The sequence below is a fragment of the Pelophylax lessonae genome (genome assembly GCF_965119305.1).
Source record: "Pelophylax lessonae genome assembly, chromosome: 7".
Lineage (NCBI taxonomy): Eukaryota > Metazoa > Chordata > Amphibia > Anura > Ranidae > Pelophylax > Pelophylax lessonae.
This window is the reverse complement of record NC_138774.1, coordinates 237,232,942-237,252,107: the sequence shown is the minus strand read 5'-3', so window position 1 is coordinate 237,252,107 and position 19,166 is coordinate 237,232,942. Positions and strand designations below refer to the sequence as shown.

Genomic DNA, 19,166 nt, shown 5'->3' with positions numbered 1-19,166 from the left:
CATTCCAAATAGTCAATAGACATATAACGTAATCAGTGGCTTAACTTAGATTACTGTTCATAGTTCCAAATAGTGTGTTCAACACATTGTGTAGCGACACATTTCGCTGAGCACCTCTGCTTCTTCAATGAACTTCTATATGTGTTAACTCCGATTCGTCACCACGATTCAAAGGAACAGAAGCCATGTACAAAAGGCCACCTAACCCAGCAAATGCCAAGAGTGGTCAAATGAGCACTGGACCACCCAGAGGAAATGTACGGCTGCCACAACCACACCAGCCACTACAGCTGGAATGTAAAAACAGGAGTATATAGAGACAGCCGCTGCAGCTGCTGATTAGGTTCTATGTCCGTTGACTATTTGAAATGTTTTTAAGATTTGTACAGTAATTTTGACCTAAAAATTGTTTGTTTTTATCCAATTGTAATAAACCGGTTCCATTCATACAATGTGTTTACCTCATTGACAACCTCACATCCATTACAGACCTCTCTATTCTATGTATCTAAGATGGTAGACAAGGCAATGTTTTGCATGTAGTGGCCTTACTCGGGCAGTACTCGCGGTGCTGACAGTCTGGTGGCTTTCGGTGGATGATGTGCTTGGACTCTGAGATAAGACAGAGGCTGTGTCTCCGGATCGATGCCGAGATTTCATAGACTCGATTTCTCGCTTCAACACCATGTTGTCAAATACAGCCAAGTCATGAGGGAAGATCTGGGGCCGTAACTCAGACAGCAGAGTGAACTACAAGGAAAAAAGGATTCATAGAGGAGTCAGTATATACAATATTCCTGCACATACACCAACACATATACACACAATTTTCCAGTTACCTTGGCTTGGGTGTTGAGAAGCTCAAACATAGCCATTACGAAGGCCTGCACTGGGATGTGGAGGTCTTTGTACTGCTGGAGGTAGTAATTCATCGTGCTTCTTTCAGGCTCAGTAAGCAATAGACGCACCCTCTCTTCTAGAGCCACCACGGACTGATTACCCAGACTGCTGAGCGTGACTTGTGACCCGGCAGGTGCTCGGTAGAATACTGGCTGTGTGTAATACAGGGACAACATAAGTTAACTTGTATCTGTAAAATATTATCACTAGTCAGGCATGGTGTCATTGTAAACCTGGATGATTGATTTTTCTTGGATCCATCAAAATGTTTCACATGACCAAATATGTAAGAACCAGTTGGATTTTTTTGGAATGTGGTTACATTTGAGATTTCCATATTTGTTTGAAGTGGTATGAATAGAAATGATAATGTTGACATGGCAGCCATAACCACCTATCAGAAATTATTTTCAAGTGAAAATGACATCTGACTAATTATGAATTAAATCATTTTACACTAAACTTTCACAAAAAAATGATTTCCTTTTTAGTGCACTGTAAGTGAAGTGGGATGACCCTTACTGCGCTCATCCTGTAAGCCAGTTTTTCTCAACCAGGGTACAGCGACACCCTGGGGTGCTGTCTGGGTTCCCTCAAGTTTTGACCTGGATCAGCATCATGAGTTGCTATAGTGGTGGCATAACAACCAATGACATGATGCAGGCACTCTTTTGTGATGGGGGTTTATGTATTGGGGGCCTCTGATGTATAGTGGCGACTTTGATGTGAAGAGGGGGTTCTAATGTGATGGGGGAACCCCTGACATGATGGGAAACGCCTGATGTAATGATGGGGCCTCTGAGGTCATGGGGGGACCTCTGATGTAAATAAGTAACATTTAGGCGTTTTACATTTTTGCATATTTTTAAAGGGTGCAGCAACTGAAAAAAAGGGTGAGAAAGCTGCTGTCAGCTACTTGTAAGAAGTTCCTGTGGACTTGTGTGCATTAAAGAAGTTGGTAAACATCATAGCGTCCATGTGGAACTTGCCAGCACACTCTTCACTGGCACTGACAATATGAGGCAGCAATGCCACCCTAAGTAAGTAAAAGCCTGGAGCTACATCTTGCTGGTAGGACCACCATGTATAATTTAAATGAAAGCAGTAAATATAAAAAGGTTTACATCTTGAAATTACAGGAGAATCTGCAACAACATACAGTATTGCAGTGCATTAGATTCAATAAAGCATTTGCGATCGTTTTCTGGTGTTATGGCCATATTAGAAAGGCCTGCTCTAAATTCATGTGGGCCAAATTTCCTGCTATTTCCCATTCATGCGACAAATTCAGGTGGCTCTTTAGTGCAACACTTTCACATTCTGGTACCATGGCTGCAACAATTTTGAAAAAAAATGCCCCCATTGGAAAAGTGGAAGTAAATAAGACTTCTTCCAAGTTGGAGTAGACTGTGTTTATCATGTAAGAATTGTGATGCAGACAAAACATCTGTCTGAAATAAAGCTGCCCCTGCGTGTAAATTTACATTTGTACGTGCGTATACAGTGGGTACGGAAAGTATTCAGACCCCCTTAAATTTTTCACTCTTTGTTATATTGCAGCCATTTGCTAAAATCATTTAAGTTCATTCTTCTTCCTCATGAATGTACACATAGCACCCCACACTGACAGAAAAACACAGAATTGTTGACATTGTTGCAGATTTATTAAAAAAGAAAAACTGAAATATCACATGGTCCGAAGTATTCAGACCCTTTGCTCAGTATTTAGTAGAAGCCCCCTTTTGATCTAATACAGCCAGGAGTCTTTTTGGGAAAGCTGCAACAAGTCTTTCACACCTGGATTTGGGGATCCTCTGCCATTCCTCCTTGCAGATCCTCTCCAGTTCTGACAGGTTGGATGGTAAACGTTGGTGGACAGCCATTTTTAGGTCTCTCCAGAGATGCTCAATTGGGTTTAAGTCAGGGCTCTGGCTGGGCCATTCAAGAACAGTCACGGAGTTGTTGTGAAGCCACTCCTTCGTTATTTTAGCTGTGTGCTTGGGGTCATTGTCTTGTTGGAAGGTAAACCTTCGGCCCAGTCTGAGGTCCAGAGCACTCTGGAGAAGGTTTTTGTCCAGGATATCCCTGTACTTGGCTGCATTCATCTTTCCCTCGATTGCAACCAGTCGTCCTGTCCCTGCAGCTGAAAAACACCCCCACAGCATGATGCTGCCACCACCATGCTTCACTGTTGGGACTGTATTGGACAGGTGATGAGCAGTGCCTGGTTTTCTCCACACATACCGCTTAGAATTAAGGCCAAAAAGTTCTATTTTGGTCTCATCAGACCAGAGAATCTTATTTCTCACCATCTTGGAGTCCTTCAGGTGTTTTTTTAGCACACTCCATGCGGGCTTTCATGTGTCTTACACTGAGGAGAGGCTTCCGTCGGGCCACTCTGCCATAAAGCCCTGACTGGTGGAGGGCTGCAGTGATGGTTGACTTTCTACAACTTTCTCCCATCTCCTGACTGCATCTCTGGAGCTCAGCCACAGTGATCTTTGGGTTCTTCTTTACCTCTCTCACCAAGGCTCTTCTCCCCCGATAGCTCATTTTGGCCGGACGGCCAGCTCTAGGAAGGGTTCTGGTCGTCCCAAACGTCTTCCATTTGAGGATTATGGAGGCCACTGTGCTCTTAGGAACCTTAAGTGCAGCAGAAATCTTTTTGTAACCTTGGCCAGATCTGTGCCTTGCCACAATTCTGTCTCTAAACTCTTCAGGCAGTTCCTTTGACCTCATGATTCTCATTTGCTCTGACATGCATTGTGATCTGGAAGGTCTTATATAGACAGGTGTGTGGCTTTCCTAATCAAGTCCAATCAGTATAATCAAACACAGCTGGACTCAAATGAAGGTGTAGAACCATCTCAAGGATGATCAGAAGAAATGGAAAGCACCTGAGTTAAATATATGAGTGTCACAGCAAAGGGTCTGAATACTTAGGACCATGTGATATTTCAGTTTTTCTTTTTTAATAAATCTGCAACAATGTCAACAATTCTGTGTTTTTCTGTCAGTGTGGGGTGCTATGTGTACATTCATGAGGAAGAAGAATGAACTTAAAGCGGAGTTCTGGGCACAGAAGTCATTTTTTAACAAACATACCCCCGGGACAGTCAGGGCTAGCACATTCCACAATGGCTAGCCTCTGATCTGTCCCGGTTCGCACTTACCTTTTAGAAGAAATACTTACCTATAAAATTTCTTCCACAGCATTTCCATCTCTCTTGTGGGCAGCTGAAGCTGGCGCGGTCCTCTTCTGTGTCTTCTTCCACGTCTTCTTGTCCCAGAATGCGCCTGCACCGGCCCCTCTCATCACTTCCGGTGCGGCGCCGCATTCCTAAACAGCTTCTGGGCATGCCCAGAAGCTGTTTAGCAGGGGAATGCGGCGTCGCCCGGAAGTGACGAGCGGGGCCGGTGCCGTCGCATTGATTCCTGGGAGCGATGACGTTCAGCTCCCAGGAATCATCGCGAGATAGGAAGTGACGGCGGAGCCGCGGCGCTGAGGGAGGAAGTACCCCGAGGTGAGTATTTACGATCTTCAATTACAAGGTGAGTTTTAAAAAAAAAAAAACCTAACTATCCAATTCCTTTTCAGGTTATGCAGAACTAGCGGATGGGCACAAAAAAAAAATATAGTTTTTGTGCCCGGAACTCCGCTTTAAATGATTTTAGCAAATGGCTGCAATATAACAAAGAGTGAAAAATTTAAGGGGGTCTGAATACTTTCCGTACCCACTGTATATGGGGGGATTCAGGAAAAAAAATTTAGGGGGAATTTCAAATGCTTGGGTGTGACAAAGTTTTACCTTTTTTTTGTTTGTTTATTTTTTTGTTTACTAAACTTTTTTTTATTACATAGAAGACAAAAATTCCCCTATGTAATGTTTTTGATGACAAGTTCTCTTTACTGAAACAATAGGGGTCTTGAAGATCCTTGATGTCGCACCTATCGCCCAGTGTGCAGATTGCACTCCATTAGCTTCTTTCCAACCCATACTGGCTAGGGAAAATGATACCAGGACCCAGAAGTGATATTTTAAATGACACTTCCGGGTCGTTAGAAGGGGAGATCAAGAAATGCACTTTGATTGATCTCTCTCCACTCTACTTGCAGAAAGAATCATGCCAGTCCTGGGTCCGCTGAAGGGAATCTGGAGCTCAGGAAACATGGCAGGGGAGTGCGCAGGGGGGAGGGGCGGCACACTGAGTGTGTCGAAGTGGTGCTACCTATCAAACTTTGCAACCGAATTTAAAACTGCTGTGGCATGTGTACAGCCTTGTCTGGCTGCAATGGTAGAAGTTAGCTGGGTGGTGAATGGGCAGCAAAACTACTGCTCAACAGCCTGTTTTTTTAATTTTAGGGATTGTGTTAAGGCAACACATTTATTTTAAATGGGCTACTAATGCACCACAACTCACCTAAACATGGACATGGACTAAACCATACCACATCATATAGATCATTTACATTAAAGATGTGCACAATGAAAAAATTAAGTTTGTCTTATTTCAGATTAATTCGTTAAGTCGATCATTTCATTTCGTCATATTCATTATGTTAGAATGATTTGTTTTTGGAATGTGTTTCATAGATTTAGATTAGTTTTGTATGTTCGTTGTTATAAATTGATTCATATTTTTCCAAAGTTATTTCGGAAGATTCAGATTCATTCGTTATGTCCTCATGGTATTTTGGCAGCTTGCTTGCAACTTCCATGGGACTTTGATGCAACTTGCTTGCGATTTTGACGTTTTGTGACTTTGGCCAATTCTAACAATACAAAGTATGGCGCCTATTAACCACTTCAGCTCCGGAAGATTTACCCCCCTTCATGACCAAGTCATTTTTTGCAATATGGCACTGCATTCATTTCCTATCAGGGTACAGGTGTCTCCACGTGTCAACCAAGGAGACCTGTGCCATGGTGCGACCAAAGCGAGTCACACAGTACGCAGACTGTACCAGGGGGTCTGTGAAAACTTTATCCAACTTTATCCAGCGCGGGGTTGTTAATCATGTTAAACTCCCCCAGCCAGATTGCGGGTACAGAGGGGTGTTTAGCCATGAAATCAAAGCCGGCATTGAGGACGCTGGCAGCATAAGGGGGTGGCAAATAATAAGCTAACAATAAAAGTGGTGCACCAGCCAGGGTGGCATGAAGGAGCACATATCGCCCCTGGGATTCCGTCTCCACCGAACAGATAGCAAAGGGGAGGGATTTGGCAATTAGTACAGATACACCGTGGGAGTAGCTGGTATGTGTGGCATAATAGGTCCAGCCCACCCAGGGTTTCTTAAGAGCGCAAACTAGGGATCCAGTCGCATGTGTTTCAACTAGGACGATGACGTCCACAGATTGGGCTTTCAAAAAAGTCAAGAGGGCTGTGCGTTTTATCCTATCCCGAATGCCACTAACATTCCACACTAACAGTTTTAAGGGGGCCATGATGGTAAGTAAAGAGGAAGCCAAAGTCCAGCGGAGACCAATCCCCCGGAGGGACGAAAAGTAAACAAAATATACACAGCAGCATGGAGCATAAAAAGCAGGACACAGTACATATATATCACACAGCAAATAAATGCATGACTGAAAAAGCGCTGTAAAAGAAAAGTGAGTAGTAAACAAAAGAAAATGAACACCCTAACCCACCCGGCTCTACACAGACTCCAACTCCTGTGAGCATGCATCCCAGAACCTGCAATGAAACCAACAGTACTGAAAATGCACCAGCCGCAGAACAGGGCCAGGGGAACGCGACTGACTGTGGCTGAGGTAACAAGCTTAAAGAGAACACCCAGGGTAACAGGTGAGCACCACGAAAGCGGTGCACTTGGGGGACAACCATCCTCTGAAGAACACAGGAGCACAGGGGACGTAGCCAGCGCCCGGCTCCCACGGGACAAGGCATCCAGGAGCTGAGGAGATGGAGCAGGGGAGCCGCGTGGCGATTTAAGGAGGTTCCAGAGGTAAGCAACGGTCCAGAGTCAACGTCCAAAACTGGATAATCCAGGACAGGGACCGGGGGTCAACAGAGAAAAATAAAAAGGGGAAACACAGGAGAGTCCATGTAGAAGCAGCATATGGACCCGGGTCAGGGCGAAAAACCGACCACCTCCAGCGTCAGTGAAGAAGGGGCACAGGGAGCACAAAAAGTAGAGCAGGGCCGCCATGGAGGGGGGCAACGGAAGATACAGTACTCACAGTTTAGGCAGGGCACAGTCTATCCAACCACTCCACGGCCACATCCAGATCCTCAAAAAAGTGCACCCGATCCTCACCAACAGCCCGGAGGCGGGCTGGAAACAGCATTGCATACTTCAGATTACAGGCCCGTAATCTCCGCTTAATCTCAGTAAAATGTACTGCGGTGGCGTTGGACCTTCGCCGAGAAATCTGGGAATGCAAGGACTTGAGCATTGAGATGCGATATGTTCCACTTGTAGCGGGACAGACAGAGGATGGCATCCCGGTCCCTATAGTTGAGAAACTTAGCAATAAAATTTTTTGCCGAGGCCCCGGGGGGCGGCGGGTTAGCTGGCACTCGATGAGCTCTTTCCACAACAAAGGAGTGCGAGAAGGACTCCCGGCCATACGTTTTAACAAGCTGGGCCTCCAGACCGACAAAGCGCAAGTTATTGCGACGCATGCGGTTCTCCAGGTTGTCCTGCTTAAACTGAAGCTGGGCAATATGGCATGCGGCCTGGTCCATGGAAGCCTGCAAAGGTGGGACCGCGTCCTCCACATGGCCCAGCCTCGCAACCTCTGCATGTCCTGGAGGATGAGAGACACGTTCACCTTGACCTCCTCGATCTTGGAAGTCAAAGTCGCCTGGCAAGCTTAGATGGCCTCCAAGACCTGTGTGAGATCAGCAGCGGGAGGTTCCGAGTCGGCCGACGAGGCGCCGCCATCTTCGGCCAGGGAGTCCTTGTCCTTGTGGCGGTATTTGTCCAGCTTTGCGGCCGCTTTGGATGTTTTGCGAGGGGGAGACATACCACCGCCGGGGCCCAGGTACCAGAGGTAGGGCACGGTCCAGTTCAGGAGCAGGATAATAGATTAATAATAATGAATTAAGGAGAGTGCCGGCAGAACTCCTGTAAGGCACGTCTTACTCCATGTAGCTTTAGGCCACGCCCTGGCACTGCATTAATTTAACTGACAATTGCGTGTATGTGCGACACTTTACCAAAATAAAACTTAAGTTAATTTTTTCCCCACAAATAGAGCTTTCTTTTGGTGGTGTTTGATCACCTATTTTTTGTGTTATAAACAAAAAAAGACCAACAATTATGAAAAAAAAAAAAACCATTTTACTTTCTGCTATAAAAAATCTGATAAAAAAATGTAAAAAATCAAATTCTTTCATCAATTTAGGCCAATATGTTTTCTTCTACGTATTTTTAGTAAAAAAAATCCCAATAAGCATATATTGATTGGTTTCTGCAATAATTATAGCGTCTTCAAAATATGGGATATATTTATGGAATTTTTATGTATGGAATTTTTTTTTATACTAGTAATGGCAGTGATTTATAGTGGGACTGTAACATTGCAGCAGACAAATCTAACACTAACTGACCCTTTTAAAACTTTTTGGGGACCAGAGACACTAATACAGTGATCAGTGCTAAAAATGTGCACTGTGTCTTTTGTACAGTATGGGAGATGGTTTTACTAGGGGAAGACATGGATCCATGTCCCTGCTTTGCAGGAACTCAGGATTCATGCCTTCCCTACCCTACTGACAGAACGACAATCTGCCATTCTGCCTGTGCACTAAATGATCAGTGACTGCCAGCAGGCATCAAATCCATGGTAGCCACTGATCGGCTCCTGCTGTGTCTAATCACAGCAGGAGCAAGCCTGGCGGCGGTGCACATTCGCGCCTGCTACCCAGAAGTATATATACGTAATCCTGCACACAGTGGCCACCCTGTAGCTTTATATCTGGTATAGGGTGGTTGGCAAGTGGTTAATAAACTTACAAAACCCTCTAAAGTCGCAAAGGAATTAAACAAATGAATATGAATTAATTTGTTTTTTTTTTTATAATTTATTTCAGATTAATTGAAATGCGTTACTTTTGTGATTCAGAGGTCAGGGTACATTCCGAATTTCGGACTAACAAATATTTCGTCTAAATTTCAATATGTAACAAAATGAATCGCCCGTGTCTATTTCCTATCTGTGTGTTGAAGCGTACTTTAAAGCACATGTGTTTGAGTGCAACTAGATGGTGCGTTGGGGTCCCTTTTATAAAGAAATGGCACTGCAATGCTGATTGGGCTTTACTCTGCATTGTGTCAACTCGCTATAAAATATACACGTTGTACCATGCCTGACCACAATACTAGGTGTGAAGCCGAGTTAATAGAGATCTCTCGCACAAATGAAAATAAAAGGTTCAAACCAATTTTCTAAACAGCACTGACAAGCAGCTAACAGTTGAGGGGGGATAACTGAAAAATTCTCAGAAGCCAATTATTTAATGTACCATTCAGAAAACAACGTGACCACAGTCTGTGCTATAGAACCTTTGGGTATTTCTTTCCTGCTGTAAGGCTAACAAATCTAGAGCAGCTGGAAGGATCATTCGAAGTATGTCAATTACGTTTTAGCGACAGCCTCAGTTCCAGCAATGCAATCACTCGGTATGAACCCTTCACAGGCACTCTGGGAGTTTGGGGTGGGTAGAAGATAATTGAAAATTCATTTAAAGCGTATCTAATCCCCAAAAAAATGTATACATTGCAGCTTACCAGTCTTTAGAAGTGGTGGTTGTGTTGGTTATTTTTTAGAATGTTCTAGCAACCTGAAAAGTGAAAACAAATGCTGCCACCACATCTAAGTAGTAAGTTGCAATATATTACATTTTTTGGGGGGAATAGATATGCTATAGTATAGTCTATACCAACTTTTCTCAACCTTTTTACACAGAGGAACCCTTGAAATAACTTTCTGGTCTCGGGAAACCCCTGCTGTAAATTACGATATATCTACAACTCATGATACATTAATGTGATGGTCAGTGGGAAGAATGTTCCTTACACTTGTGGTCTTTGGGAAAAGTCATCCATATACAGATAGCTGGAAAGATCAATAGTGTCAGCGGGAACTTATCTGAGGCAGAAATTGCTCATTGATCAAGGAAGCCCTAGCAACTTCTGGAGAAACCTTAGGGTTTCATGGAACCCTGACTGAGAACCCTGGTCTACAGATTATTGTGGTAAATCTCACTGGCACTATTGATGATGGGGGCAGTCTGTTTTTTTTTTGCCTTGTGGCGCTTAAGTACTTTAGTATTAGGCCTCCCAAATCCAAGATGGCAGCATTGGTGATCCACAGCTGTGAGAAGAAATGGCTGTGGGAAGACAGCGCTGAAATCTATGGACTGGTAAGTACCTGATTTAAAAAAAAAAAATACTCTAATTTACTGTACTGTAAAACGGTAACACAAATGCTGTACTTTTTAAAAATCTTAGTGACCTTCCTCTTTAAGCTGGCCATACATTGGAAAATGTGACCTGATTACTGCCTTTGGAAAATGCTTCAACATTTAGTTTGCTTTTAATGTTCAATTATGGAATGAATTGACTTTCCCTAGGGAAAACTGCAAAAACTTCTAGAAATTCAAATTTTCTATCCTGCTTCTTTAAATTTTCTCATTGAACTAAAATAAATGTCCATTCGACCCCACTTACAATTAGAAAATCAAATGAACTTTCTTAAAACAAAAATTTTGAACAAGGTATCAGTGTGTGGCCAGCTTTCGACCTTATTTAGAATGCTGTGTCCAGTTGTGGAGGATCTATCAAAAAGATTTTGATAAAATAGAATGAGTCCAGAAACAGGCAACAAAAATGGTAAAGGATCTGAGGCATAAAATGTATCAGGAGAGACTGCAAGAACCTAATATGTACACCTAGAGCAGATTGTCACAACCAGGGTTTTGTGGAACCACTGGGGTCCATTAGAAATTGCTAGGGGTTCATTGAGTAATGGGAAACTATGCCTCTCATATAAGTAACCACTGATACCAATAATCATTTTAGCTATCGGTAAGGATAATGTTCTCATTGACCACAAATGTTAGTGCCATCTTCCCACCGACCATCATGGTCATTTATTGTAAGCTGTACATATAGTAGTTATTAGCAGGGATTCCCTGGGATTGGAAAGATATTTCAAGGCTTCCTCCATAGTAAAAAGGCTCAGAATGGCTGATCTAGAGCAGTGGTTTCCAAACAGCAACTAATGGGAATAAAAGCGCTTTCCCGTAACAAAATAACAAGGTGTTCCAGATTAAAATGAAGAATGTCAATTTTATTGAACATCCCACGAAGGGAGCAAGCCACTGATACACACTGTAAAGAGCCAACAGCCAGTGAAACAGAACCTGGAGGAGAGGCAGCGTGTGTGACAGGTTAATCTAGGTGCCACCTCTGAGATCACTCGATGTGGTGGAGTGGGGGGGGGGGGTTGCTGGTCAGCCAGGAGACAATGGAAAGAGGTACACATCCAGATGGAAAATAAACTCAGGGACCGGAATCCTGAAGCACTGCGGCGGCCACCCGATGAGATCAGGACAGGGGAGTCGCCGGCTTGTGCGAAGTCGGCTACCTGTCACGCAGGGGAAGCCACACTCGAACCCGGAGGTGACGTCAGGGGTCTGGCAGATATATCCGCAGGTGTCAGCAGAGTGTGGGCAGTGGACAAGCCAATGCCAACGTGAGTGTAAAGAAAAACAGAGCCAGCTGTAGAACAACTACTAGTTTCGGGGCGGACCCCTTCTTCAGGTCTAGAGCTGGCTAATTAATGCAAAGTAAGAATTTAAATACCAAAAGGAAAGGAGTGGGGGTGGAGAACTGTGTCACTCAAGCTGGCCCCTCCTTCTGAACATCAATTAGAAAGTTAAACAGAAATTATGCTAATACATTGATAAAAAATGTGATCACTAAATTATTAAAACCAAAAACAAATGGACTAGCAAATAAATATATGTACGAAACAAAAGAATAAATAAAATGTATAAAAAAGTATAAACTTGAAAAATGAAAATGGAAATTAATAATGGAAGAAAAAAAGTAAAATAAATGAATAATGGAGGAACAATCAAAATAAAAGAAAATTACATAACCGTAAGGCTAAATTACATGGTCCTGTTACGCCAATTTGACGATGGGCTTCTGGAAGGAATACAATATCTGGCACAATAATCAATTTGTGTGACACATTGTTTTTTATGGGAGGTACATCGATGATGTGCTCATCATTTGGGATGGCGACACTGATGCTTTTCAGGCCTTCGTTACCAATTGCAATTCTAACATTCTTAGACTGACGTTACTTATGTCATTGACCCAGTTCGTTTGGTTTTCTTAGATCTGGAGCTTATACATGCCCTATGGCTCCATCATCACCCTCATCATTCCAAGCTGGTTGGGGGTAACTCCTATTTACACTTTGGGAGTTGCCACCACCCGACTTGGAAGAACAACATCCCAAAAGGACAGTTCCTCAGGCTTCAGAGGAATTGTTCCCGAAAGGAAGATTATATTGCTCAGACCGAGACTTTGTCAAATTTCACAAGAAAGGATATCCGGGGGAGCCCTAAATTTGGCAATAAGACCCTTGATAATAAGGCTCCATCAATACCCAAGGCCAGGTTCATTACAGGTTTTAAAAATAACTTCAAAGCTATCACCCAAGTTATTAGGAAAAATTGGCCTATTTTACTTTCTGACCCCAAGTTGGGTCCGCTTCTACCACCGGCCACCAATGTGGTTTTTAGGAGAGCCTGTACCTTCAAGAATCAGATTGCCCCTAGTAAATTTACTAAATCCAAACAGGAGAAGAGTATGGATATCAGAACCTATTTTGACGATTGGGTGGGCATTTTTCAGTTTAAAAAGAGTAGTTTCACCTGTCAATTCATTCCCCATGGCCAGGATTCCTTCTGTGACAGTCCTGGGAATTTGTTTTCTATCAATCAGTTCATTACTTGTTCCACCCAGTTTGTCATCTACGTCCTGCGGTGTCCCTGCAATCTCCTATACGTGGATCGCACCATTCCGCACCTCCGTACTCGGATTGATGAACACCGCAGGCTCATCAAGAAAGGGAAAGACCTACATAGTGTCCCCTGTCATTTTTCAACCCATCATGGCAAAAATATCTGGGACTTATCTGTTTTAGCTATTGACTATATACCCAATGGGTCTCCGATGGACAGTGAATGGTTTTCCTTTCTGTGCAAAAGAGAGACTTTTTGGCTATACAAGCTCAATACCTTATCCCCCCAGGGCCTTAACGAGGAGCTTGACACCCTAACCGGTTATGTAAGTTATTTTTGTCTTGTTTGTTCCTCCATTGTCATTTTTATTTATTTTTATTTTTTTCTTTGATTCCTAATTTCTATTTTCATTTTTCAAGTTGGCTCTTTACAGTGTGTATCAGTGACTTGCTCCCCTTCATGGGATGTTCAATAAAATTAACATTCTTCATTTTAATCTGGAACATCTTGTTATTTTGCTACGAGACAGCGCTTTTATTCCCATTAGTTGTTGCTGTTTTTCTGATCTCATTGGTACTGAGTTTGGGATAGCAGCGTCCCGCCAGCAGCTGACAATTATTCTCTCAGCAGGGACAGTTCATCAGCGCCTGAACTTTTCTGTTTTATGTTTCCAAACAACAGCCTGTGGGCCAGATGTGGGTCTATGCTTGCCTTTATCCAGCCCTTGGAGCACTATTCCTTCCACTGATATGAGGCATTCCTCCCACTCGCACTAACAATGGGACACTATTCCTCTAACTGACACAAAGAATGGGGGGAAGAATACCTCCCACTAATATAAACAATTGGGCACTATTCCTCCCACTGACACCAACGATGGGGCACTTTTCCTCCTCCTACTGACCATATTCTGTACACTATGTAATCTTTTTACTCCAACTAATCACCAAGCCTAGGACATTGTCCACTTCTACTGATACTTGAGTATATACTACTCCCACTGGCCACAGTACAGCCCCCTAAAGTTTGAAGGACAGTAAACTGACCCTTTGTTTAACAAGTTTGGAGACCCCTGGTCAAGAGCACTTGTCTCCAAACTGCAGCCCTTTGCTTGCCTTTATCTGGCCCTTGAGGAACTTTTACTTTTACTTATACAAGACACTGTTCCTCCCACAACACCAACAATGAGGCACTATTCCTCCCACTGACACCAACAATGGTGCATAATTCCTGCTACTGACATAAACAATGGGGCATAATTCCTGCTACTGACATCAACAATGGGGAACTATTTCTCCCATTGATGCCAACAATGGGACACTATTCCTCAAACTAACACAAACAATGGGGCACTATTCCTCAAACTAACACCAGCAATGGGGCACTATTCCTCAAACTGACACTGATGATGAAAGACTATTCCTCCCACTGACACCAGCGATGAGGCAATATAAAATCTGGAGGACAGTAAACTAGCCCTTTGTTTAGAAAGTTTGGAGACCCCTGCTTTAGAGGAAAGAGAAAGTAGGATATGATTTAAACCTTTAGTTACATGAAGGGTGCAGGTGCAGGAGGGCAGCATTCCGGTACCGTTGTTTAGAGCTGGCGGTCGGCTTTCCATCCGGTAACGACCGATGCGGCTCGGGAGCCGCTTGATCATTACCCTGGCGAGTGGGATGGGACGTCCCCCCCCCCTCCCGCCTCCTTCCGCGGCTCTGCCCCGGTCTCCCGTCCCACCGGGAGACCTGAGCAACCAGCCGGCACCTCTGCCAGCTGGATGGAGTCCCGATCTAAGCCGGATGCGGCTTTGATCGGGTCTCTGATGACGTAACCCTTAGGTGGCGTCCATGACGTCACATCCGGGTTACTCGGCTGCTAAAGGCGGCAGATTCAAAAAGTGAGTGTATTCAAAAATGCAGTTTTCGGCATTTTGAATACATGGAAGTGTAGTGGAGGGGTCTAGGAAAAAAATAAAATTAATTTTAGCCGCCCCCGTTAGCTCGCGCACAAAAGAAAACGTATATGGGAGTCACGCCGCAAATTAAATCGCTGTTCAAACCACACGTGTGAGGTATCACTGCGATCGGAAGAGCGTGAGCAATAATTTAAAAAAAAGAGCTACACTCTAGCTCTAAACTGGTAACCATTAAAAACATTTAAAGCGTTGCCTATGGAGAAATCTATTGACCGTAGGTTGTCGCCATTCCACGGGTGTGCGCAATTTTAAACCGTAACACGTTGGGTATCTATTTACTCGGTGTGACATCTTCTTTCACAATATACAAAAAAAATGGGCTAACTTTATACTGTTTAGTTTTTTTTTAAATGCAGTAAAATGTGATTTTTCGTCATTTTTACAAAAAAAGGCGTTTGAAAGACCGCTGCGCAAATACCTCGTGACAAAAAATATTGCAATGACCGCCATTTTATTCTCCAGAGTCTTTGCTAAAAAATATATATAATGTTTGGGGGTTCTAAGTAATTTTCTAGCAAAAAATACAGATTTTTAACTTGTAAACAAAAAGTGTCAAAAACAGGCCTGGGGCTTAATTGGTTAATATAAAGCTTAGATCAATACTTGAACTCCCAACTAGCAGGTGGAAAGTTTAAAACTTACCTTAGAAAGTATTATTTTACCGAAATAATAAATTATTGGAACATACTGCCAGCAGAGGTAGTGAGTCTGTCAACAATAAGCACATTGAAACATGTTTGAGGAAAACATACTGTACTGTAAAAAAACAAAAATGGGGCAACCTCGATGAACCGCTTGGTCTTTTTTTGCTGTCAGTCTTCTATGTTTCTATAATACAATGGCAGGCAGAGAGAGAGAGATTTTGATTGGTCACTTTGTGCTCCAGGAGTATGACTGCAAAAGATGTCTGAGAAATCTAATAGAAAGATGTCAGACATGTTTAGTAAACTGTGGAGCTCAAATCTATTCTCTGACATTGCCTTCTGTATTCATCTGATGGTAATAATCACACGTTCCAGACTGGCAGGCACCTGCATTGAAATCTTGAAAGAAATGATTAGTCTTTCATCCAGCAAACTCACCTTTGTGCTGGTTTCGGTGGAGGAATGACCCAGAATCCTGTGGGGAAAAAAAAATATGGATTTTACTGAATATTGAACACTCATACTATTTTCGTCAATAAAGATTTCTTATTCTTTAAGGGAAATTGTAGTGTCTAAAAGTCTTGCATTGTCTGTGATTACACAGAGGGACAGTGCTGGAGCAGGGAGTGAGGTATTGAGGTCTCTTGTTGTACTCACTAGACTCAATTTCATCTACCTTTGGCTATACAGTAAACACAGATTAGGTGCACAGAAAGAGGGGAAACAGCAAAGCATTGAGACCCTTCTTGCACAAATTCACTAATCTGTGGATTTGAGGATGAATTGCTCCACAGTGCCTGCAACTACAGAGGTAAGTGAGGGATTATTTTAAAATTGAGTTACTAATAGTTAAGAATATGTATATTTTTAAATGTACATAACCTGGTTGCAGCTGTACTTTGACATGAACCTGAACTGGCCAAAAAAGTGCCTAGGACAACAATAGTTCTGCCTTGTGGCTCTAACAAAAACCTGTGTTAGTCTACAAATCTATACCTGGTGTGATGGGGGAATCATGTATAAGTGGCCTCTAATGTGCAGGGGTGGCTCTGATGTGATGGGGGGGGGGGGACCTTTGGTATGACTGGGGACCTGTGACGTAAAGGGAGGACCTCTGATGTGAAAAGGGGGCTCTGATGTGATGGGGTGGGGGGGGGGGCTCTGATGTGAAGGGAACCTCTGATATGAAATTTATTTCAGCATGTAGAAATGCTGGTGTACAGTGTTTGGAACTAGGTCACTTACTTGAAGGATTTGAATATTTGAATTGACCCTATTGCATGGATATTTGAATTATACAGAGAATAAATTCACTTATGTGGAGGAATTAAATATGTAAACCAAACGTTTCATATTCCTGATATGTGTCTGTTGTACCATGTACTTGTTATAAAGTATCCTGTTCTCTTTTTACCGATCCCTTTGTGTGAAATCCCTAATGTTCCTGCAGTTTCTCTGCTTTCCTATTAAAAACTGACCACACAAGGCATGTGAGCAAAGCATAGTCAGTTCTCTAGCTGTGCTGGAACTCAACTTGCTCTTCTCCAATGATCAGACTTGTGCTGTCCCCCTCCCCCCTCCACACAGCCATTCACTGGGAAGATCAGTGTGTTGCTGTTTCTCCACCCTCACCTCTTTTTGTGGCTGAGAACAGAGGGAATGTGATCACTTATGTAGCACCCTCCTAGATAGGTGCTAGGTAGTGTAGATAGTTTTCTCTGCCTGCTTGTCAGGGAAGCAGCAGGTTGACCATGGTCTGCTCCATTTGCTTATCAGGGGAGCCTGATCGGGGGTTAGGCCTGTTGCGTGTGTCCATGTGTGATTCATCTGGTCTGAGGGAGTGTCCCCACTGTACTCAATAGGGGAGACTGTTGGACAGTGGAGGAAACCCAGCCAGTGACACACAGGCTTTTATGACTATCCCTGTGGGCTGGCAAAACAGTGGTGCATCCTGGGATATGTTATAAAAGCCACGGCACATGTGACAGGGTGTCTTTGGGCAGGAAGCCAGGTCCCAGGAGGAGGGTGACAGCTGTCTCTCCTCCTGTCTGTATGGAAGGTGGTCACAGGTGGTCAGCCTAGTGAGCCAGAAGTGTGGTGCTGAGCCAGGAGGTCCTGTGGATACTGACAAGTGGAGCTGAAGGCAGAGCAACCTTGAGTAAAACAGTGTCCGCGGGAAGCTTGCCAGGGGTCTGCCCAGGAAGGGAACCACTCCAGTGGAGAGTCAGTGGACAGGGTCTAGCACGCACAGAAAGTGAGAAAGGGGGTGCAAAGTTAGGACCCTGAAGTGGAACTAATTTAGGATCATATTCATTATCTTCACTTCAGTTGCAAGGTGAAGCAGCGGCCTTGCTGCACACACTACAGTCAGTTGTCCTCGAGCTTTGTGCGTAGTTCATAGTTGGAGTATCCCACTCATCCCTTCTCCCATCCCAGTTCTAAAATAAAACACAAAAAAAAAACAAATCCCCTGGACTGTTCATTGTCTGAGTCAAGTGTAAAGTGATACGTTTCTACAGACTGTTGCTACGGGTAACCCAGGGGAATCCAGAAAGTGCAATTATCAGCAGCCCTCTAGGGGGCAATGCTACACTTATAAAAAAAAAAGTTTTGATATTTTTTTTTTTTATATCTATACACAAATGTATTACCTTTCATTTATATTTTAAACTGTATGGGTTGTTTTACAAGGTGAGGGTTTACATATACAGCTCTGGCCAAACATTTTGAGAATGACACAAATATTAACTTTTCACAAAATCTGCTGCCTCTGTTTTTATGATGGCAATTTGCATATACTCCAGAATGTTATGAAGAGTGATCAAATGAATTGCAATTGTAGCACCCTCCTAGGTAGGTGCTACAATAGAAAATATTGTTTTTGGATCTTTTCTGCTTATCAGAGAAATTGCCAGGTAAATGTATATTGCTCTCTGCCTACCACAGAGCAGGATCTGCTAGTGAGGCCTGCTCATGGTACTCAGGTGCAGCTCAGTTTGTCTGAAGTTTTTCACACTGGTCCAATAGGGAGGCATATTGGACAGTGGAAGGAAACCTGACAAATGTGTGCACAGGCATTTAGTACAGCCCTGGCGATTGCCCCTCCTCTGTAGAAGCTGCCATGCGGCCTCTGGTGGACTACCTGAGGGCCAAAGAGTCAGAGAGGAGCTGAACCCAGATGTCCTGCAGAGCTGACTGGAAGGGAGACGCTGGTGAGGATCTGATTCTGCCTACAGTGAGTACAGATCTGTGTCGTGGGGCCTGTTCTGAGAGGTCAGTCAAGAGGATGCTAGTGTCCTGAAGAGAAAGTAGTTGCAACAAGTCTGCTGCCAAAGAGAGCAAGAAGAGTTAATTCTTCCATACAAGTGGCAGTATGGTTAAAGCAGTGTGTCTGCTTTCACAAATAACCTGATGATGCCAAGTGAGAGTTGTCCTTATCAACTGTAAATTGTTCAAGTTGGAGTATCCCACTATTCCCTTCTCCCATCCAAGTTCCTCAATAAATATAAAACAAGAACCCCTGAAATGTTTATTAAGTAAGGAGCAATTGGGAGTAAGGATGGATGAGTGAACTGTCCCTAAGTGACTGTCTGCAGGTAATTGGAGGCCAAAGAAGTCCTCATACAGCAAGC

At 43.5% G+C, this 19,166-nt stretch overlaps 1 protein-coding gene across 4 annotated transcripts in view; it reads right to left on the bottom strand.

Moving 5' to 3' along the window:
• Positions 1-19,166, bottom strand: part of WHRN (whirlin) — a 383,412-nt gene that overhangs the window by 104,234 nt on the left and 260,012 nt on the right. For all 4 annotated transcript variants that reach the window (XM_082264620.1, XM_082264619.1, XM_082264622.1 and 1 more), the window contains 3 exons: positions 15,973-16,009; positions 840-1,052; positions 553-750 (listed from right to left, as the gene is read on the bottom strand). In XM_082264620.1, the coding sequence (XP_082120746.1) occupies positions 553-750; positions 840-1,052; positions 15,973-16,009 (448 nt within the window). The remainder of the gene's footprint in view (positions 1-552; positions 751-839; positions 1,053-15,972; positions 16,010-19,166) is intronic.